The sequence below is a fragment of the Acomys minous genome (genome assembly GCF_964271855.1).
Source record: "Acomys minous genome assembly, chromosome: 2".
Classification (NCBI taxonomy): domain Eukaryota; kingdom Metazoa; phylum Chordata; class Mammalia; order Rodentia; family Muridae; genus Acomys; species Acomys minous.
Genome location: NC_140484.1, coordinates 10,473,182 through 10,497,502, shown reverse-complemented (window position 1 = coordinate 10,497,502; position 24,321 = coordinate 10,473,182). Strand labels below are relative to the sequence as shown.

The following is a 24,321-nucleotide window of genomic DNA, read 5'->3' as shown; positions in this document are numbered from 1 at the left end:
AAAAAAAATCAACATAGACAAACTAAAGGAAAAAAATCAGTGAAACAAAAAGCCAATAAGACCCCCCCCCCCGAAAAAAATGCACACAACAGAAGACAGAGTCTGTTTTGTGTTGCTGCCACAGAGTGTGGCTTATATACACCTATTGGAAAAATTTTACTTTTACTTTCCTAGCAGGTTACAATTGCAAATGGCTCATCTGTTAGAGGTAGGATCTTATGTCTACTTCCCCTTCTCAGTTCTGGGATTTTATCTGGTTGAAACCTGGGCAGATTCTTGTGGGTACTGTGGCTGTCCCTGTGAGGTCAAACGTGGCCTACAACACATTCGGATCAGATTCGTCCCAGCCCCTACTACTTCCTCTCACTGTTCCCAGATCCATCTTCCTCTCCACTTCTCAAGCCCACGTCCTTTGTGCATTTAATAGCCCACTTAGTCCCATGTGCTGCACATACACACATGAACGGGAGCCATCAGCTAGAGCCTGATTTATCTACCCAGGATCACACCTCTAAAGACAACTTACTGGTATCTCCCCTAACAGCTTTTCACCTAAGCCATTTCTAATATATTGCTTCCAAGAAAAATAGAGTTCATTGAAACTTAGTATGAGCCATGTTCTTTGTGTGGGACAGGCAACAGAGAGAACACTAAGACATATTGATGTTATTCATCACTAAGCCTCTCTAAAAAAAAATCTAAACAATTTAAGGATTTGCTTTGCCTCATGGCTTCAGATATCTTGAGTCCATGTTTGGCTGGCTGTATTGATTTAGGACATGTGGTGAAACAAAGCTGTTCTCTTTGTGATGCCTACAAAGCAGAGACAGGAAAAGGGGACAGGGACAATATATAAGCAGACAAATAAAGATTTGTCACCAGTGACTTCTGTACTCAATGCCATCTCTTCATAGTTAATTCTGCTTTGATCCTATCAGTAGATTAACCCAGTGTCCACAGACCCTGGAGCCATCTTTCAATACATGAGCATGTGGAGACATGATACCTATGTTAAATATACTATAAAACATGTTATATACACTTTAATACATGACCACAATCTGCTTTTCTAAACTATAGTGGAAATAAGACAGATGTGGAATTTTGGTATTAATAGGAGCCTTTTCTATTACCTGCCTTAAAACTCCCAAATAGTTGACATAGAGACATATTAGATTTATTCAACAGGCTTTAAGCACTATGACTGGGTATATATTCATCATCATTCGTATATTAATATATTCTAGTCTAGTTATGGTAGTCTGGCTATCTCCCAGCCATGTTTGCTTTTACATGCCATCTCAGTCTTGTCTTGGCCCTTCTGTTACATCTCTCTGTCTTCATGGCAAACTCCTCATGGGATCTTCTCCTCCAGCCTTCTCTCTCCTCCCTTCTCGGTGCCTTTTTTTCCTTCCACCTCCTCTCTCTCCTTCCTTACCTGAGACCTCATGGACTGGGAACACCTCCCGTCATCTTTCACCTAGCTATAGGCTGAACGGCTTCTTTATTAACCAATATAATTGTGGAGCATCTTTTACACAACACTGATACAGCAGATTCTTTGTAGAAATGACATGCCCACTTCCAGACTGGAACCAGATATGGGTGCACAGAAAGCAGCATTGAATATACAGTGCCCAAGGCCATTCTCCAAAAAACAGACATCATAATAACTTGCGCACAGCTTTATCTTGAATTACTGCACTTCTATCTATACACTGAGTTTATCATTTTTATCACAAAAGCAGATGTTGAGTTTCTGGTAGAAGGAAAATCTTTCTTACATATAGTTTTATTTCCGCTGACTACTGAATGTGGTGGCTGGTGTAATAAACTCTTATATTTGTTTGTTGAATGGAATGAAGTAAACAAACATCTGGCAGCCATTAGAAGACAAAGACACATGATGCACCATGGCATTAATGAGAGAAGAGACAGTTATCCAAAGATAATTGTATGTATGATCAGAAGGGGAGTCCACAAAATCAACCATTGTGAAAAGATCCTCTATTCACATCTATTAGAAGATACTGAGAGAAAAACATCGGGGGAAACAAGTATTGCAATCATTCACAATACTTATTCCATCTTATTCCAACATCTTATCCCAACATCTGCTTTTTATAAGAGAAGCAGAAACTCGGTGTGTAGATACAAGTGTACTAATGCAAGATAAAGCTGTGCACAAGTTATTATTGTGTCTGTCTTTGGGGGGATGGCCTTGTGCACTGTGCATTCAGATGGTGGTTTTTGTGCCCAGAAATCTGATTGGAATCTGGACATGGGCATAGCCATTTCTATGATGTAGAATATTTCATATTTATAATGTAATATACTTAAGTTATAACTTTAGTATATGATGCCGTTTTAGAACTCTGGTACTTTACAGAGATCAAGTTATTAAAATACAGAGACATGTCTACAAATATGTTACTAAGCTATTATACATCATAACTAATATTGAAGAGACTAACTACAGAAACATCAGAAATGTAAACCAGAGCCAGGTGCATGCACATTAGGAAAACAGATGAGGATGAGCTCTGTGGATCATCACACAATCAGCAAGCAGGCGCTCTAATTTTCCTAAGCTTTACTTCTCGCCTGTGGAAACTGGAGATGCTAACAAGGCTGATTTCTATAGGGTTGGTTCAAGAATAAATACACAGAAAACACTGCTTCGCAGAAAGCACTTCTTGACTTAGTTTAATTCAATATGCATATTCCACATATTGGGGCACTAATGATTTAGACTCATTGTTAAAGATGTTTTTCTGTATAGATACCCATGATTCACTGGCAAGTAAAACAAGATAAACTGCTGGAGTCCACTGAATAGAACACTCCTATATTTTGCAAACACAAAACAAGCAAACACAAAAAAATTATCCCTGGTTGGTGTATATCGATTAACACTTAAATCAGGACCTGAACATTAAACAAAATAATTGGCAACTGTTAATAACACCAACCTAGGCCTGTGTGGAAAGTTTCCTTCAGGCGTCACCACACTGACTGACTCCTTATAACGAACGCACACTACTTCCACGATTTACAAAGTTGGCAATTAGGTCTTAATAAAACAACTGAAAGCCTGGGACCTCAAACCACTGCCTCGTGATATACACATGACCTGAAACTCAGTTGAATTCTGAATGGAGAGGATGGTGATCGAGACCATTTGTGGGATGGCAGCTGGCTCCTGCAGGACTTAGAGGGGGGTGGTGGTACACAGCCCAAGCACAGACATGAACCGCATCATTGGGTATGCCAGAAGTGAGGGAAATCCCTATGCAGGGCCATTTTGACACATTGTTTTTAGACTGTGTACTTCCATTCCACAGCCCTTTATTTACAGCTGAGTAAAAACGGTGTTTTGTAGGAAAGCTGCTCTTCAAAGCAGGAAGCTAAGCATCTGCTCCATGCCACAGTACACCCCTGGAGCTTCTGGAGTCGGAGAGGAAAGATCTTCGCATCCAGAAGTGGGATTTGAGACACTGACTTTGACCAGTCACTGTCAACTGTAAGCCTCTCTGACAGAGGCACTGCAGGTGTGTGGCCCTTTAAAAGTGCATGCTTGTAGCTCAGTCAGAACTGCCTAAGGCTCCCACAGCAGCTAAGCCTCTCTTGGCGGAGTACTGATTGCTCTGGACAAGAGAGGGGAAAGATGAATACATTTCTTCTCAGAGATACTGTATCTCGATTTGACGTTTTATTTATCTCAACCTTTAAGCTTATCTTGCTTCAAATGGTAATACCAGCTTTCCCCACAAATCTCAATGCTTAATCCACAGCCAGTTAGAGTTGGTATTCAGGTGCCATTAATTGTCCTGTGTCAGATCACCCAGCCCCTCTCAGTTTGACTCCCTGAGTGAACAATGACACAACACAAAACAAAATCAGCAACTTGCTCTAGGATTAAGGCACAATCGATGGCAGCGCGAACAGGGAGTAAATCTCATTAATTGGGCACAATGGTAGCTTGTCATCCTTGTCTCATAGATCCAAAGAGCTTTAAGTCCTTAGGACATCAGTACAAGGTCAGTGCCTCTTGGCCCCCACCTATTCCAATACTCAGAGGCATTTGACACTTGACTCTTTTCATTATTTAACTGGTAGAATTCTCAAGCAACAAGGCTCAATTGAAGGTTTGGATCTGAAAAACTGGACATTTCTCAGTTGTTTAGGATTTTTTCAGAAATAGAAAAAAATTCTGTTAAAAATCTCAGTATTTAAAAACCCTGCTCATTTATACATATAAATATCATGCATATATTAATTATTAGTACATAGAAATATGATACATACATTAGGTATTAGCTTATGTCTTGGTGTGTGTTTGATTGTGTTTGTGCATGTGTGTGTTAGGGTGTGAACATGCACATGTGTGTTTGTGCTGTGTGGACAACAGAGGTCAGCTTATTGGATGTATCCTTAATCATCGTCCATCTTATTTTTTAAAACAGTTTTTCACTGTACCTGGAACTGACTTACTTGTCTAGTCTGGGTGGCTCCCAAGCACTGGTAATGCTCCCGTCTCTGCCTCTCCGTACTGTGATGGCAGGCACCATTTTTATTTCATTAACCTGCCTCCCTTAGATCATAACGTGCAGTCTTAATAGGTCTCACCAGAGAGAAAGAAGCAAGCTTCCACTGAGCACTAGTGTTAGCGGTCTAGTACCACCTCCTCCTGTGTCTCTCTGTGCATTTGCCACAGTGCAAGTAGAGCCTTGTGTCTGATAAAGTCCTCTGCCTCTCTGAGACAAGGCTGAATGTCTCTTAATTGCCTAACATACACTCTGAGCTGTTTGTGGCAGATACACTGTAGGGGGAAGAGTGGCTTTTATTCTTATGAATGCATGTATGCTGGAAAAAGCTATCAAAGAGACACATATGTACTGAGCCATGCACATTCTGATCAAGGCTTCCGCAAGTTAAATAATGCACTAGGTGCTGGGCACCAACCAAGACACCCATTGGCCCTAGCCTACCCCTAGATTGAATGTAGACAAAACTCCATCTTCAGGGATTATCAGATGAGATGGGAGGAACCACTGAGAGGCAATGTTCTCCTGGGTTCCAGGGGCTGGTGCAGGTATTGCCACCTGCAATAGGCTGCTGAGAAGGGTAAAACTTAGAGTAAAAAGAAAAAGCCATTTAAAAAACCTAATAAGTAATAAAATCCACTGAATTGGGTTTCTGAGCATTTCTCTGTTTTTACTTCAGGCTGATAACAAACCCACAGCATCTTTGTTTGGGCATTCAAGAGGTAATCTGTATAACCTAAATGCTGTATAACCTTTCATTTGTCACAGTATTTTTTTCCACACAATTTTTATGGGTGTGAAATACCACACGGATCCCTGAAATAAAGGCATACAAACGTCTGCGTGTTCACCTATGTGCTAGGGAGCTGCAGCACCATGGACAGCAAACTCCGCCTGCCTTGCATCTGAAGGGAAGCCGGTTCCGGCACACCTAGAGGCTGAGGTGCTGACTTCTCCAGGAGGAAGCCCAGCCCTTTCTCCTCAGCAGTTTCCAGGTCAGTGAGAACCATGGGAATCAAAATGCATTAGCACTTCGAGAGGAGTGGAACACAACAGTCTCACCGACAAGGAGAAGAAGGCACTTCTCTGGCTCGCCAGTAGATAAAGCCCATCCCATCTCTAGAGGAAACATTGGGAGGGGGGAGGGGGGAAACAGGCCTCTAAGCAGGAAACACCCATCCCCTCCATCCCCCACCCCCAAACTGAGACTTCCAGAGACAGCAGTAGCAGACACCGGGCTTAAACAGCACAGCAATTAGTGGCCTAATCTATCTCCGTACCTCCAAAGCGAGCTCTCCGTGAGGCTCCCCAGGTTGTAGTCATAGAGCTTTGTCAAAATGAGAATCACCTGAAGGCAGAAGGAAAAAAAAATCATGGTTAGTCTCAAACAATTACAATCTCTTAGCACTGAGATGGCCCAGGGGAGGGCTTAGGATTCCTTTAATGGGCGCTTAACATAATTGAATGAATTGTTACTGCTTTGCTGCTGCGGCTGGGGAAGGGATGGCAGCTTGGTACTGAGCCTCTCAGGCCAGATGCCCTGCCCACCATTCTCAAGAGGCCCCACCACCACCCGGAGCCAGGGCTTCCTGTTTTTCCATGTATGTCTTTGCCATTGTGGGCTTAATATTTTTCATGAAGCTTACAAAACTGTCAAGTATGTACATTTCAAGTTAACCCCCTGAGTAAAACTGATCAGGAAAAGTCAATGATAAGGTTCCCAGATCCCACAACCAGGCCACACAGTCCACCATCCTTGACTCCTGATCCTCAGTGCACCCATCTGATAGTGAGGCAGAGGGCAATGTTAACTCCTGGCAAACATTACTGTGAGAAGTAACAAACGGACCACAAGCACAAATCACATCTTTGCACAGGGCCTACGGCATTAGTTCCTTGCTTCTTTGTGAGTTTGATTAACTGCTTCGTCTGACTTGAAAGTCAGGTAGGAGATACTACCTACCCTGCAGAAGGGCAAAGCAATGACACCGTAAAGGGGTTCCAGGACACATGATCCCTGAGACTTACAAAGCTGGCTTTGGAGAAGACTCCAAATTAGGAACAAGTTCTGGGAGAGGACGTACCCGAAACAAATTCCCCTCAGCTTCACAGCAAAAGGGCCCTTTAATTTGCTACCTGTTTCCAGCATCACCTAGAGGCATTCAAACCCTTTACCTCATTTGTTCAGAATACAGGAAGCATTACCTAATCATCCAGGCGTTTCTCTCATGCTAGACAAGAACAAAAGAACCACAACAAAGCTTGGAGACTGTGATCCAAACACTATAAAACCTTCTGGAAAACAAAAAAGCAACTTTCAGAGAGCCAGCCCTTTCTTTTGCATGGTCCTGACTGTCTTGGCCACCACAGCAATTTGAGAAGACAACTTCCTTGGTACCAGCAACCATGAATAGGCCCCATCTTATTTCCTGGAGTCCTCAGTCCCCAGGGCATCTGTGGACATTGAACAATACAATGTGGCCTAACCACTGACTGCTCTTCCTTCACCTATAGACTCTTCAGATATGAGAACAGAACGCGCTCGGTCCATTTTTTTTCATTCTCATATGCACACTGTAGCCCTAGACCTTTCAGCCCTGCTATGATGTCAGCAACCCAGCAGGAAGCCATTCACATCAATGGCCTGATTTTCTCTGAAGGCCTTGGGATCAATTATAGCTACAGTGAGCACAGAATGTTCTAACCTTGAATTCTGAGGCAGTGACTGCCCAAGTGTGCTAAATCCTTCCAAATTCCAGGTTACTGGCACAGGGCCTCATTTAGGAGGCAGAAGCATCAATGATCCTTAACTCTTCACAGCAAGTTACCTAGGACTCCCTTCTAGGAAAGAGAGCTATGTTAACCAGAAGGCCAGCTGAGAGCCCTGCAGACTTGTCCTCCGAAGCCACCTCCTCCCAACCCACAGTATGAGCTGCCACCAATGATCTTTTCAAAAGTCCCTTGTTCAGCAAAGACGTGAGCATGTGTGAGGTGTGAGGCACCCTATGGGTACATCAGATGGCATGCCTGTGGTGGGGCATATGCTTAACAGATCCCTGTGCCAATTAAGTGCTAAATTTCAATCATAGCCATCCCAGGAATGCTGATCAGCGGCAGCGGGGTGGCTGTTTGTTTGAAGACAAAGAATGATGTTGCTACTCCGCCTCAGTGTGATTTTGCCAACTAGTCCTATAAGTCCCCCACCATGAAAATGGGAGTGTGGGGAGAAGGCATTTCTAGGTAGTTGCTCTTATGATACAATACAGCAGTAAACTAAATAATGACATTCTTCTGGTCACGGGCCATGGCTCCCATTCATGTGACAATGGACTTCAGAGGTGCCCAGGAGTGGAATCCCTTTAACCCAGTGTGAAATGGTGCAACCCCCCCACCCAACACACACAGGGATTGTTTAAGCAATCAATTCCCGGGGCACATGGGCATGAAGGTGGAAATCTGTCCCCTGCTTCCTCTTGCTGGACTAGTAAAACTGAAAATGCTAGTGACATGGTCCAGCAGTTCATCAATACCACACAGGAGATGCATCCTCTGTAAACATTTCACAGCATAGCTGTTCGAGCCAATGTAATCTTTCTGTTTTCAGCACTAGAGCAAGAAGGAGAAATGAACTGCTAGGCTTACCCGGGACCTCTCTTCCCTTCATCTTCCCCGCTGAGTGTATGCACTACTTGTCACCTCACTGCTGGACAATTAAGTGATGTGCTGGTTTGTAGGAGCGGGCACATTGTTTATTGGCTAGTTAGTCTTCTCTTCTGATTAGTGGTGCTATTTAACAAAGTCCTCACCTGTTAAAGAGGTCACAGCCCAAACCACTGCTCCAAAGCGAGACTACGTGGAAAAGGCAGTTGTTTGCCTATCTTGGTACTAGCCTCTTATAAGTTTGCATATTTTCAGATGTTAAAGAAATTTGCATATTTTCAGATGTTACAGAAATCAACCTGACTGTGAGTAAAATTTTCTTTAGTAATGAATACCTGATCATTTACTCTCACTCTATAAACAACTTTCATTTATATATCTTATTAGTTCAAGCATATGACATTAAATTATAAATTCAGTGGAAGAAATTATGTTTTTAGTTTCCTCTCTGTGTGTGTGTGTGTGTGTGTGTTTGTGTTTTATGTGGATGTGTTTGTGCCTATGTGAGTGTGGTACAAGTATGTGTAACGTGGATATGTGTGTGAGTGTATATGTGTGTGCATGAGTGAGTTTATGTGTGGATGTGTGTGCCTGTTATATGAATGCATGTGTTATGTGTATGTATGTGTATTGTGTGTGTGCATGTATGCGTGCATGTGCGTGTGTATAAGATGTAGGTGTGGGTGTGTGTGAGTTGTGTGTGGATGCATGTGTGTGATGTGGATGGGTGTGCCTGTTATGTGAATGTGTGTGTTATGTGTATATGTGTATATTATGTGTGTGTGTGTGCATTTGTGTCTGTGTGTTATGTGTATGTCATGTGCATGTGTGTTATGTGGATGTGTATGCCTGTTACATTGATATGTGTGTCTGTTATGTGGATGTGTGTTGTTTGTATGTTGCGTGGATGTCTCATATGGATGTGTGTGTGTGTGTGCATGGGAAGGAGGTTTGACCTGTAAACATGCAACATTAAGTATCTTGGGCCATCACTCTCCACCTGATTTTATGAGACAGGGTCTCTCACTAAACCAGGGGCTCACTGGTTCTGCTAGACTGCCTAGACAATGACCTGCAGAGATGTGCCTATCTATTATGCCTGCTGCTGGGGTTACCGATGCAAGCTTTGGAGTGAATGCTGGGAATGCAGACTCAGGTCCTCAGGCTTAGACACCATGGACATGACTGATGAACCCATCTTCCAGCTCCTGTAAAGGTTATTTTGACAAACATTCGCTCACAAAACATAATGTCGGTAAACTTCCTATTCATTATTCATTGCTCTATCTTGATTTCGCTGTACAGTGCCCAAATACCCCTGAGAACACCATAAGTGCTAATCCTGATGAGAACTTTATTAGGGACTGCTCCAAATCTCAGGAGATCTTTGAATAGCAAACATCCAAATAGCTATGGGCTGATAACTTCCAGTTAACAATATATCTAGCCCTTAACATGGAGTTATTTCTGGAACTTTCCACAGTAATATATCAGAAGTATCCTTCCTAGCCAGTCTCAGGACTCCTGCTACCACATGAAATCTGTCTTTTACAGAAATTTTTTTCCTCACATTCTTGCCTTACAAAACCTTAATTTGTTGATACTTAAAGAAAATGTAGCACACACCTCCTGAGCAATTGTGTGGTAGTCACCCATCCTAACGTTTCTGTGTGGGAAAGGATGATGTATTTAAGTAAATGAGTAAGGCTTTCTGCATAGTGTAGAGATAAAATCAGGCTGGGACCCCAACGCGACCTTTTGTCCAGAGCCTTCCAGACTGCCTACTGAATAATTCCATCAACTCTGACCACTTACTCTTTTGCATAGAGGTGAGAAATTGTCACCGAGAACTTAGTGACAGAAAAAAAAATGCAAATTCATTCCCTCAGAGCTCCAACCTTTTTCTGCTCTGCCTTACAAAGCAAAGCTATTGTAGATATAAATAGAGACACCACCAGTATATGCATGACTAAACAGACAGGTCCACTGTAAATTAGCAAAAGCCAGTGAAAAACATTTTGTAGCAAAATAGCTGGACAAGAGTTCTTTCTGAGTTTGATTAAAATTAATTAATTTGGATAAAGTTCTGGTTAATACACAGTCTCCATTAGGCAAATTATTAGGCCCATAACAACTTTGAATATGACAGTATTTTTCATCATTAACATAAAACATGATTTAGAAGCAAAACCTCAAGCATTTAAGGAACCCTTAGATCACCTTCCTGCGAAAGCAATTCTGTTTAGCATATATTTGCAAACTTGTCATAAGTGCTATAATGCAGAGGATGAAAATGCAATGTTCGTTTTCTAAATAGCAGCACTAGAAACTTCTGCTTTTTTTTTTTTAAGGACAGAAATATACTTTTCCCTGACTGTTTACTAAACTAAAGAATTTAACCCTACTGGAAGGAAAACAGATTGCTCTGAGTATATCAATTCATTTATCAGGACATTTGGTTTGGCCACTGACCCTTAATTCACCTTCATCTGGGAAAAATTTAGAAAATGGGGACGTGCTACTATCTCTTATTTTCTGCACCTTGGCTAGTTGTGGGATGTTCAACTCTATTTTTATTTTTATTTTTTGAATGTTCAACTCTAAATGAAGAGTATAGACCAGATCCCTCCTCTAACTGCCCCAGGATGATTGTGGATGATTGGGTGGAAACAGTGTAACACAGGCAGAGGTGATGTTATGAGGCAACAGTGTCATCTGGACCAGGCAGTGGCACTTAAGGATTCAGAGCAGCTGTGAGAGGTGCACAAGACCTGTGCAAACCTAAGCTGGACCAAAATCTCAACATAGAGAAGGAAGGTGTGCAGGAAGTCTCCACACTAGCAAAGGAGCTATTGGCAATTGTGGGTTTCTGGGGCAGGAGAAGGAGAGTTTTCTCTAAGGCAGCCCATGAGAAGCCAGCTACAGGTCAGTGGAAGGCTATACATCCATGAATAGCTGGGAAGCATAGCTGTGATGGTGGGGGTAGGGGTGGGAAAGAAGACAAAGTTGGAAAGGTAGGAAAAGGGGGATGGATCTTAGAAGAGTTGGGAATGGAATGGCAAATATGATCAAAATGTGTTGTATTAAATTCTGAAAGAACTAATAAACTATTTAATAAAAATTAAAAATAAAACCACCAGAAAATAAAATAGGGATATACCTACCTATTTTTTAGTTGCTCATAATCTGCATTCTTTTTTTTTTTTCTTTTACTCTATGGAAACACATCTCAATAGAAACAAACTGGTCCTCAAGTTCCTAAGGCATGAGCAATCTGTGCCACAAAATTATACAGTCTCATAACTGATGCCCAGTAGCTCAATGTCTGAACAAGGCAGGCGAGGGCAGGATCCATGTCTGTGTAGCAACATAATCCAAGCCCTGACAAGCAGGTGTTTCAGACTGGCACCTGAGAACTCACAGCTAATGTTCCACCAAATCTCTGTCTCCTGAGGTGGGCCATCATCTGCCTCTGGTGAGCAGGGACAGGCCTCACTGAAGATGACAGCAGGCTGAGACAAGACTGAAGCCAGTGACCTCCTTCTCTCTCGTCAGCTTCCAGTGGGCCTAGAAGCTTCTCCATCATCTAACTAAAAAGGCTATCTATACGCTTAGCCCAACAGCTTGCTAGGAAACAGTCGGCTGGTGCAAGACTGAAACCAATACAGGGACAAAAAATTATAGAGTTTCAACAGATCTGGAGCTTGAATGGTTAGATTAAAAAATAGGTGTTCTGATTTGGGTTACTTTCTTTGTACTCCAAATTTAGTCCAAAGAAGCAAAATAACCAAGCTGCCTTCCCGTGAAATATGCATGTTCCAGATTGTGTCTTTGGTTCAGCAAGTATTTATCCAACTTTTCAACTTAGACATTTTCATTCTTTCGGGGAGTTGTGAATCCTTTGAGAATCTGACCTGATAAAAATCTATGGGTATTAAAACAATGAATAGAAGTTTAATGATACCATTGATCTTTTCTGAGTCCTAAAGGGGTAAGAAACTCGAGAATGAGAACTTATGCAATTCTAGGAAAATAAGGCCTTTGTTCAGAAGAAAGAATATTCAGCTTGGAAATTTTGCGCATTTAACTCAATCAACACTTGGAAAGGCTTGCTAAAAGCCAAGCACAAAAAAATGTACTGTGAAGAAAGCAGGAGGGGAATGAGAGCTGGTACAAGTCCCTGGAGACCCATAGCCTGGAAATGAAAAGAGACAAAGTTGAAGCAGGGCAGGACCATGCCCATACTTTTCAGAAAGCAAGCAAGAGAGATGTCAGCAGTAGTAAGCCTACAGGAGACTTCCCCTGAGTGCCTGTAGTGTGGACAGAGTGAAAGGACAGGGAGACTGTATTTTAAGAAAAAGGAGCCCGAGAACTGCAGTGTATAGGTGGCGAAGTCCAGAAAGCTTCGACAGAAAACAGAGCTCAGGCTTACCTACCACTTAGAGGATGAGCAGCAGTACTCAGAACACGGAGACAGGTCTTACCTCCTTCAGAAGGTCCTTAAGCATTCCCTAAGACATGGCCCTCGCTGCAAAGGGAAAGGCTTGTGATCTAGTATGCATGTGGGCTTTGGAGTCCTGAGCTAGCTACCATAGTCAAGAGGTAGCCCTTAGCACAAAAGCCAGAGGCCAGACCGTTCACCCAAAGGAGATTTTCCCTTACAGGAAGATCCCAGAGTTGGTGCAGTTCCAGAAATAACTTAGCACGACAATGACATCAGCCCCAAGTGACAACCACCTGTCCTCTCCCACAAGTTCAACTCGAGGTCTCTTTGACTGTCCGATTTGCAGGCAGCCACAGCACTTCCTTACATCTGGAATTCTCTGCACCCAGCAGATTAAAGTGGAGGGTGGGGGGACGGCCTTCAGGATTCCACAACTCCCACTGCTTTTGTTGTATGACTGGTTTTTTAGTTGTGGAGTTTACTAGATTTCTGCCATACCGATAAAATGCCCAAAGTGATTACTGTGACACAGAGAATTTTGTTTTGCCCAGAAGTTCAGAGGTTTCCTTCCATGGTCAGGCCAGTGGCAAGGGGAGATTGTCCTGGCAGCAAATGATGGGGTAAAGCTGTTTACCTCCCAGTAACCCTGCAGCAAAAAGAAAGGAGGGGCCTGGGTCCCAGTCCTCCCTTCAAAGAGAGGACCCCTTCCAGTTTAAGTGCCATGTCCTAAAGATGCCACCACTTTCTGTAGCACTAAAGGCTGGGATGAAACCTGTCATATATGCACCTCCGAGGGACATTTAGGATCCCAGCTACTAGGGAAAGGAAAATGCTTTCTCCAAATTTCCTCCTGGCAGGTCCCTTCTCCCTTCACTGGTGGAGACAAAGTCGCAAGGCCATAGGGTGGATGTGATGAAGACTTGGAAAACCAGCAACAGGTAGAGTTTCACTTTACAGTTCTGTGGTACAAAGTGGATCCTGCCAACAAAGAAATCAACAGGAGTAGCCACTTGGTGACAAACATCCAGGATGTGATCTTTGGTGAGTCCCTAGATTGCCAAACTGAATGTTCTTATTAATATCATCAATATTTATTAACTGTCTGTTTTGTGTGCATACAAAGTTCAATAGCAAGGACATTTTAAGTAATTACCTCACTTCTTCTCAGTGAGGAAATAGAGACCCAGAGAAGCTATGTAATCTAACTCTAAACTAGTAATTGAGGAACAAGTATCAGATGTTCCTCTGATACATTCAGGACCTAACTCTGTGCACTCTGATTGTGAGTATTGGTGGGACTAATGGAGACTCGCTGACGTGCTCTCACTACCTGCTCTGTCAAAATTCTAGTAGAGCCTGTGCCTTGTGTGGGCTCTGTTGCCTGCTTCTGGATCTTTTCCCCCTAGCTGGGCTGCCTTATCCGGCCTCAGTGCAAGAGGATGAACTTAGTCCTGACGTGCCCTGATAAGCCTGGGTGGGTTGGTGGGGGCACTCCCCCTTTTTCTGAGGAGAAAGGGAGAAGGGAAAGGGGGAAGAGGGTAGGAGGGCTGGGATAGACCAGGGGGAGAGGAGGGCAGGAGAAACAGTAGGAATGTAAAGTGAATAATAAATAAATACATAAATACATACATATTATTTATTTAAGACCATGGACTGTCACACGTGATTTTAGTTATAAGTTCCACCTAATTTGTGTTTTCTTCTTACTCAGTTCCAGAAAATGTATTTCTTATAATACAAAGGTGTAAGTTTTAAATTTTTATTCACTTCAAGCCAATGGCAGGTATAGGATCTTTTGTTTTATTTTATTATTGTTGAGTGTGTGTCTCTCTGTGTGTTTCTGTATGTTTAGGATCAAAGCTGGGACCTTGTACATATGATATTACTTAGCTACATCCCCAATGTTTTAAGTCATTTAAAACATAATTTTATCTTTAAACTTTTGGAAGCCTAATTAAGTCCCCACGGGAGTTGATCTTTCCATTTAACTTCCAAGAGAACTTGGCTCGGAACAGATCAAGGGCTCTCGGTGGTGAATGAACACACAGTCTTCTGCAGACTTCCACAGCTTGCTTTATGCTATCATTATCTTAGAAGATGTAAGTGAATGTGTAATTGCACCTCTTTGACTAATCAAAAGGAACGGGGAGCAATATGGCTAAACAGCACTAAGGTGCTCCAAAAAAGACAGAAAGGTTGTCACACACACACACACACACACACACACACACACACACACACACACACACACTCAAAGGACTCAATTAAAAGTAGTAGAGCATGTACAAACAATTAGACGATTAAAAATCAGTAAAAATAAAAAAAGTGAATTGGATATGGGGAATGAGGCCATGAAAAAAAGCATGTAACATTATTTGCCTCTGGAAACTTACTTAACCCCCAAACAGCCTTCATGTTTTGCGGCAGTCCCACACAATTTAGTGTTATGTTTATCCATGTAACGTCCTCCGCGTGAGCCTGAAATTAAGTACGCCAAACAACTACTGCAACTCCTCCAGGGAACTAAGCAGACAAGACACCCCCCGCAGTGCTGCTGCTGCGGAGCTGGGGATGTGCAGAGCTGGATGAACACAAGACGTAGAGCTAGCTGCAGCATGTGAAGAGCGCTTAAGGGCGAGTACAGAAACTTCCTTAGTCAATTTTCCATGTTCTTTCTACGAATCTGGCCCCCTGCCCAACTAGAGGTCACCTGCAGCAAAGACTTAAGGCAACGGCCTCACCTGCAACAGCGATGGAGGTATTCCAGGTGCTGCCACATGAGAAAAATGAGCCATGGTTGAGGTACTGCTGCTCCCCTACCCCCACCCCAGCCTGCTGACCAGCAAGAGAACACTTGTAATAATTGACAACTAGAATCTGCTCCTAAAACCAGATCTTTCTATTTAGCAGCAAACCCAACTTTATCAATCCGTTTGACCTAAGATGCTTTTAAAATGAAGCCTTTCAACACAGACCATTAAAGATGTTTTGCACATTGAGAATGACTCAAACCATACTTAACCTCCAAGATCTGCTGGTATCACAGTACCAAGCAAGCAACGTAATCTGACAGCACCTAAGGGCCGCTTCTTCCTCCTCCTCTTCTATTGCTACTAAGTGATGAGACGTTAATGTCAAAACCATATGTCTATATCAAGAGCATAATATTAACAGGTTTACATTCTTCTTTCTTTTATCTGTGACCCATGCTGCTCCAGAGGACACTCTATGTAGCATCCTTTTCCTTGAGCCTGGAGAAGGGAGATGCTAAAACAGATGATATTTGCCTCAGAAAAGAGCCAAATATTTCCATAATTTCAAAGACAGAGTGAAGCAATTGTGCTGAATATGAAGGAAGGCATTTTTAAACCAGATTTCTCTGTACATGGATAATAAAAGGTAAAATAAATTAAATGGGCCAAGATATCAAAAGTCAAATTTTAAAGACATAACGAACTTGGTCTGAAGAAGAAAGACAAAAGCAGGCGAGCTGAAGTACTGTTTGCTGACTATGATATACATCCGCCCTAAACTACAAACTACACATCTTATCCTTGTTCCCTGTTCCCTGACTGCTTAGCGGGGAAGGGACCTAATACCCAAAGTGCCTTCCCTTTTAGTCAGTTCCTGTTCTTGGGAAAAATGGACATAACACCCAACATACAATATGCATTCATTTGAAACTTGAAGAAATGAATACATTTTATAAAATTCGGTACATAGGGGAAAACTAAAGAGAACGCAGATAATTCCATCTACAAGACAATGAGAGAATATTCCTTCAATCATCTTCTCTCTGAGAAGCCAGGAAATAAAGAGAGACAGAGACACGGAGAGAAAGAAAGGCCAGATGCTTAAATCAAATATTGGACTTGAGAGGAGAGAGAGAGAAAAGAGGGAGCAATGGACATATCCTCCCAAACTCCTGATGCAATGGTCTGAGAAAGACAGACTCGCTGGCTCTTAGATCACTCTCTGTCAGAACCACTCACCCTCTCTAAATATTAAGCCTCTTCTTGTGTAACTCATACACAAAGCGCACACATGATTAGGCAGCAAACTGTGTGTTAATGATGAAGGATTCCTCTGTTCCCGTGCTTGCTGTTACTTAGATTTTGCACCACGGAACACAGCAAGGTTTTCCTTATCTCTTCCCTATCCTGGTCTTCTACATTGTCATTCATGGTTCTGGGGAGTCAATTCAATTCCAAAAGATATTATCTTTCAAAGAATATTATAAGAAGTAAATAAGGCTATGCATATTGTGATGATCCAAGTGTCAGATGATGAGTGGCACAAGCATATTAGAATAAAAATGAAAATAATACATACATACATATATATTTTTTTCTTCTGTTTGGCATAGAGCACAAAAAGAAAAATAGCAAGAATAAAATATCAAAGATTAGACAAATCAGATAAAATCACAACATTCCCTTTCATAAGGGAAAAACTGAAGGTAAGGAAGATATACATACTTATCAACAATACTCAATAAACAATAGCAACCAACTTGCTAATTAGATGTTTGCTTGCTTTTCCTGAATACATAAGGTATTGTGGGATACAGCTGATCTAAAAGAAAATGCACAGCTTAAAATATCTGACATGGAACTCAAAATTTAAATAAAATCACCCTATCTATATCAGTGTTTGCCTGAATACATGTATGAGTCCTCTGTTTAGGAAGTTCCCACAGAAGCCAACGAGGGCTTGGGATCCCTGGAACTGAAGCTGCAGATGGTTGTGAGCCACCACGTGGGTCCTGGGAACTGAGCCTGAGTCCTTTGCATGGATACTAAGTGCTGTTAACTGAGGAGCTATCTCTGCAACCTGTTAAATAACATCAAACCACTCATATATATATTTGGTTTTTAGACACAGTGTTTCTCTGTATAGCTTTTGCTGTCCTGGACTTGATTTGTAGACCAGGATGCCCCGAACTCACAGAGATCTACTTGCCTCTGCCTCTTGAGTGCTGGGTTTAAAGGCAATATTTTTTTTAATCTCATAAAAATGAAGCAATTCTTACATCATCCTTTAGTCATAAAACATATATATATGTATATATACATATATATATATATATAATTCTAATTCTAAACACTTATAATGGCATGGGTTATAGTGTTTATAAATATTAGCATGTCTTTATTCTTTTAAAATACAAGACAATTTGACTACCTAACTATGATCTTGGGCAAATGATGCAGGCTATATTTTTAGAAGATCCGGGTACTACTGAATGAAGGATATCAAAAAGTAAAGGATAATCTTCATATACCATATACCAAGTTGGCCCATATCAAGGTTCTTATGTAGAAGATGCGGCCCAGTTCTGATATAGGACATTAGCAAAACAGATAGGCCTACAAGAGTTCTGTGCAGCATCAGGAGTAGATAGAGGTTTTGGAGGGAGACAAGTGACAGTGTTTTAGGAATCCTAAGAAAACGATACAAAATTAAGAATAAAATGAGTTCCCAGAATGAATATTTACTTCAATAAGAGTTAAACCAGAAATGACTGTTAGGTCTTTAATAATTCGTATCATCCTCTTCTGAATCGCCTTCAGGAGGATTAGCAGAGTGAGTAAATAAAAAAGCTTTCCGATGGCAGCCAGCTTCCCCTTCCCACCTGGAAAGCGTACAGCTCCCAACCTCCAGCATTCACAAAACCCATTGCCCATGGAGACTCTGAATCTTAAACTTCATTAGCTCCACTGTAAATTCACCTTCAGACAGGATTTCCCATTAGATGCTCATTAAGCCTTTTGCAGTCCTACGCTATGAATCAGGCAACATGGACTTGAGCCCAGATTCTGCTGTAAACACCGTAGCACTGACGAAGTCAATATGCCTTTCAGGCTTGCATTTTCTCCATGGCTACATTTGTGCTTGCTGGGACCTCTTCCTCCTGGAAAAACAGCCAGTGTTAAATGCCTTGACTTGCTCTAATCTTCAGAGCTGCTGGTATTCATTCTGCTAAGCTCTCTGTGTCTTCCTTAACTCTGTAATCCCCTTGTCCCTTCTCCCCTCCACATAAAACCAATCCTTATGCTCCATGATAATCTAACTCCACTCTGCTTCTTAAAAATGTCAGTTTCCATGATGCTTTGAGGATGGTGCCCACAGCTTTCCTTGCTAGCCCGTGTCAGTCTTTATGCCACTGCCACTAATTCTTTAAAAAATGAAATATTACAACTCTCCACCTTTTCAAATGATGGGGGCTCCACATTAGTGCTAACATTTCAAATTTTATAAAACAGCAGAGCCAAACACAATCTGGATCCTACCGTCAGGTTTAAATCAGCATCATACCAAAGTCCCTCTTACTGTCTCTATTTCAGGTGAACTTAAAATATCTTCCTGCTGCCCTTGAGTATCAGTGTTTGTCAATGGCCTGACAGGCCTAAGGCTTTTTTATCAGTGCTGAAGTTTTCCAGGCATTCACAACATGCTCCAATTACACAGCTGTTGCTGCAGCCTGCCTCCTGAGTACAGTGGAATTACGAGTCATCCGGTAACCGCAAGACGAGAGCATTGCTGTTTCATCAAATTCCAATTTCAGGAATGGTTCTCCAAATGCCGAGAATTTCCTCTTGAAATCTTGAACTGATTAAAAGATTAAATGCCATGGGTAATTCAATGCTGTGTATCTCTTTTGTGAGGGACAAGTGGTTGTAAAACATGTCTACGATCCCATCCAAAGCTTTATTGATTTCTCTGTCCTTTAATTCAAGAGTGTTAGCTTGCATGCACAGATCTGCAGGATTCCTGAAGGTGGCCAGGACACTGCAGAGAACTGTATTCATCCAGTGAGTTTCTTCTAGGTGGGAAAGGACAACCCAGGATGAATACAAACACATCAGGGTACAGATTTGGAATTAAATTTCAATTCGGAGTCCTTTTGTCTATGTTCTACAAAATCATCAGAAATCTCCCTCTCTGTGTAATGGGGAGAAAGCCAGCATGCACATGGAGCCGAGGGAGGGCTCACCAGCTGTTGAGAGGATGGAGTTACTAATGGAATAGGTCTTGGGACAGTGGCTAAGACCTTAGTTAGTTCACTCAACCTCCATCATTTCTTATTAAATACTCATTGATGACATTAGAGTCCTCTTCCCTACCTGAATTATATCATTAATTTATTCAGTATTTGTGTATCATAGGCCTTCTGAGTAACAATCTATATAATTTCTCAGCTACTCAAGATGTTTCTTTCTTCTTCACTCCCTCCTTCCTCTATCAAGATTAACTAGCCAGCGCACAGATAGGAGAAGTGGGATGGAATCTTCCAAAATCACACTCCAACTTCAGATGTGCATCAGGCAAATGTTGTCGTCTTTTCGAGGAGGGACAGGAAAGAGTTTGAAAGCTTCAAAGCATCCTCCTTGTCCAGTGACAAAAACCTGGCCTTTCTCTGTCTCTTGGTTCATTTCTGTGCTTTTGTTCTTTGCTTTTCTAGCCAACTTAACCCCTGGCCCTCTAATGTCTATCTCATGTCTTAGGGGCACTGACCACACTGTACTCTTTATTCTATCTACTCTAGAGCTATCAGAGAAATGCAAATCAAACAGATACCTGCTTTCCTAACACATTATAGCCAGGTGGAGCCCCGGGGCACAGTTTTGACATGGATAATTTACAGACTATGCAATTGCTTTAGCAGCAAGGAAATGAGAAGAGAGGAACAGGCCGCAGGTAAATGTGGGTAGAGCTCTTTCAAGCTTGCTCAGTTATTTCAGCTGAAATCCAAGTGCTTTACGCAATCAAGCAACTATACTCACAGCGTATCTTTAGACCTACTCCATAAGCTAGGAAGCTGAGTGTTGTGCAGTTCACATAGAGAAGGAGAGGTGGGGATGGGCTTGGTGCTCACGCGGTACAGATCCAAACCTACGTTTTCTTGATTTCTGATCTGAAAGCAGAGATGTGAACAATGGCCTCTGTTGTGAGTTCTAAGCACTTGATGGCGCTGATCTCTGCATTGCATCCTTTGTGACCTCTATAGATGTGGCAGGGAACATCAGCAAGCACAGACCTCCTCATAGGAATCCTACTTAGAAAATAAGGTGTGAAACCTGCTGAGCATCCACACCCATCCATCTATTTGCTCTGCAGCTGACACAAGGTTTCAGGCATTGAATATCACCCCAAGGAATCTCACTGACACAGATGAGAATGCTTCCTGGAAAGGAGGGTCAAGGGAGGTGAGGAATAAAGGCTCCCTCCAAAGGGCCCTGGAAATCTACTGCCGGACCAGAGAAATGTATCATGTATCATGGCTGCTTTTCACACTATAACCCTTCAATTCTAAATAAACATCAGCAAAACTGAGAAGCTCAGCATTCTGTGTGTTCTGGGAAATGCAAATCTCTGAGGAAAAGAACTCCCTTGGTTCCTGGGTTTGTGACAGGGGCTTGGTCTTGGTGAAAAAACCAGAGGCGGTGCAGCAGAGTTCCTCATGTTAAACAGGAGCACCAGAAAGTTCTTGTCCCCAGTCTTGAGAGCCTCAGTAAGTGGCTCCCAAAGTGACTGGGGCCAGAGGAAGCAGGCAGATCTGCTAGAACATTCTACATCCGCAGGAGGCTGCAGAGGAAGAAGAAATCTATTTTCTTGAAAATGGAAGCTTTTAACATTTCCTCTTTTTCTTTCTTTCCTCTTCTTTTAAACTGTCCAAGATAAATGTGGCAAAAATAAAATGCCCTGCAGCCTGCTTATTTTGACACTTAACTACAGCACATAAAAGTGAAGAATTAGCATGGAATGAATAATTTATTTATCTCTTTACTGTTGTTTTAAACAAATCACTTCCATGAAGGCAATGTGTATCCAAGCAATAAATCACTGTTTAGCACTCTGTCACAAGGAAAAGATAACAGTTGGCAGAATTATTGAGTGGCAGTGCCTGGCAGGGAAGCAGGCTCAATAAAAAAAAAAAAGGTAAAGGCTAAGTCCTTATAGGATAGAATCATGAGGAGGGTGAACACAGGCAAGAGTGTGAAACCCTTTTCTTTATGCTAAATGGTCAAGGAAACACCTACTTGCGACATCACAGCTGGTACTTTGATGAGTACAGTATTGTGCCAATGCAAAGAAAATGATTTAAGGATTTGCTTAGTGGGAATATGAAAAGGTTTTGCTAGGATGGTATAATTGCACACAGTGTTAACTCAGTCAACAGGCAAGAAAAAGAGGAAAGATTTCCCACAGAAGCACGCATGGGAGACTACAAGTGTCAAACTGTCATGATCGTTTCTTGGGAAGACATAAATAGATGTCTATCCACCACAGAGAGGGTATCAATGATAGGGCAAAGAAATTATTCTACTCACTAGAGTTTATTCTGGTTACCTACTGGACTGTGTGTGAAATGGAACCTAGACGACTGAAATGCAGATGGGTTATCAAAAAGCCCACCCAGTCATGGGTGACAGTCACAAAGCTGTATCCCTGAATCTCCTGGTACAAGTTGCTGGCAAGAACTGCTGGTGGGTGAGTCTGTCTTCCTAGCAGTCATTACAACTCCTGTTACGTGGTGAAAGGGCCTTCTGAGTCTTATTGCAGGAGGTTCCCTGTTAAGAAATAGTTCAGTTCTGAGGAAGTGATGACACAAGAGAAGCATATGAGTTGTGGACGCAGAGTGACTACGTTGATACTGGGCAAGTAAACGAGGGTGGACGTGAAATAATAGAAGAACGGGAAAAGCATAGAGGTGGGGGTTAGCAGGCATCTAGAATGACCCCTAGGGGGCCCAGACACTGGAATCTGGATAAGCCCCAGACTCCAAAACCAGAGAAGTCAGTCTCCAAAATAAGACTGTAGATGCTGCAACTCAACCCCCTTGCTAACAACAGAATACATCTATATCAGAACAATAATGAGGGAAACTGAATCAGGTCAATGAGGGGCTGACCTTGACGCTCTCATAATAATAATGTTAGACAGGGAAATAGCTGTGAAAAAATCCCCAAGGTGAAGTACTATATTAGGTCTTGCCAAGAGAGGAAACAAAACAGCTCCCATAGGAACGAAGGTCAAGAGAGCACACATTCTAAAATGTCTCTTCTTCTTATGTGCCAGTGAAACCCACATCATTTGGGATAATATGTCAGGGATACCATCACTCCTAATGACAATGAGCAACTGCTACAAGCTGGTGGTTCCTAGACTTGCAGAAGGTCATGGCTTGGTTTTAAACATCTGGAAGAAAAACAAAAATATCCCCATTCTCTTGACAAGATCAGAAAGCCTAAGAGCCATCTCATCTTCCTTTGGTCCAAATAATATCAACAAGAGCATATCATCCTCAAGGAGTTTAAAGAACCAGAATTTTCCAACGTTGCCGTAAATGATTTAAGTGAGAATAAGGTTTCTATGTTAGGTAGTTTTGAACTTGCCAAACTTCTGCTTGAAGCTAAAAGCAGAGCTTCTAGCTACTAGAATGAAGGTGACAGGGACACTGAGAAACGCCATGAGTTTGGTACTTAACATCACTTTAATGCTTCTTGTAGTTATTTTTAAAACTCTCTTGGCATCAGCATTTTGTCAAGCTCAAAGGAAAAAAAACCTCAAGATTCTGTTGGCTACCAGCCAACCAGAAATGTTTCACCCTCAGGAAGAAATTAATCAAGGAACATCTATCTATTAAATGCTTACTATGTTCAAGGGAGAGTGGATAATCCCTGTGGGAGGGAAACAGATGCATACAATGTCATTTCTGACCCTCTGGAATTTACAATGTAAGTATAATCTAACTGTTGCTTTCCTACTCAGAAACACTTAGTTTAGGATTAACTTCCCATTCAATATAGCATCCAGTCTGCAAGGGATCTTCTTCTTCTTTTTTCTTCTTCTTCTTCTTCTTCTTCTTCTTCTTCTTCTTCTTCTTCTTCTTCTTCTTCTTCTTCTTCTTCTTCTTCTTCTTCTCTTTCTCCTTCTTCTTTTTAATAACCGATTTCATCTTTACAATTTTAGTTATTCACACTTCTTATAATCATAAAGTCCTGCAATTCTAACTTCCTTCTAATCTTTGAGCCACCACGATGTTTCTGAACCATAGGTAATTCTCAGATTTCAATACTGAGTTCAACTGTTAGCTCTTCCATTGAAGCCTTCCCAACTTCTCTAGATTTATTTCGAGCTTTATTTAAACTTGCTTAGCTATATGCTTTTTTTCCCTGTCTAGGACACATTATTTTCATTATATGTTGCCTATGTATTTCTTTCCATTATAAATTTTTTTGCTGCTAAATTAAAATAAAATAAAAACTTTTCCAGTTAGCTCAACATCTAATAAATGAAAGAATTTGTCAGGATATTGCCAATAAATAAATATACAAAGCTCAAACATTCATGTTTTCAAATATGAATTAATATGAGAAAAAAGTGTACTTGCACATTCAATTCTACCACCAAACTTAACATATGATAATTCTTTCTTTAATAATAAGTTTGATCAGAATTATAAGATCCAACTGAATATTTTAACTCAGATACTGATGAGTTACAAATTATGTTCTACAAGGCTGCCATATTCTCAAATGTTACAGTCCAGCCTAGAGAATGCATTGTCATTAAAAAAAATGTGTAGGAAGACTGAAGAAGACTACATGTGGAAGTTCTCAAAGAGTTTTGTATAGATATGTATGGTAAATAAGGTAAGTATTA

The 24,321-nt window shown here is 41.6% G+C and overlaps 1 protein-coding gene across 5 annotated transcripts in view; it reads right to left on the bottom strand.

Moving 5' to 3' along the window:
- The window catches only part of SORCS1 (sortilin related VPS10 domain containing receptor 1), a 515,429-nt gene that overhangs the window by 321,972 nt on the left and 169,136 nt on the right, over nt 1-24,321 (bottom strand). For all 5 annotated transcript variants that reach the window (XM_084757893.1, XM_084757894.1, XM_084757897.1 and 2 more), the window contains exon 2: nt 5,828-5,895. In XM_084757893.1, the coding sequence (XP_084614019.1) occupies nt 5,828-5,895 (68 nt within the window). The remainder of the gene's footprint in view (nt 1-5,827; nt 5,896-24,321) is intronic.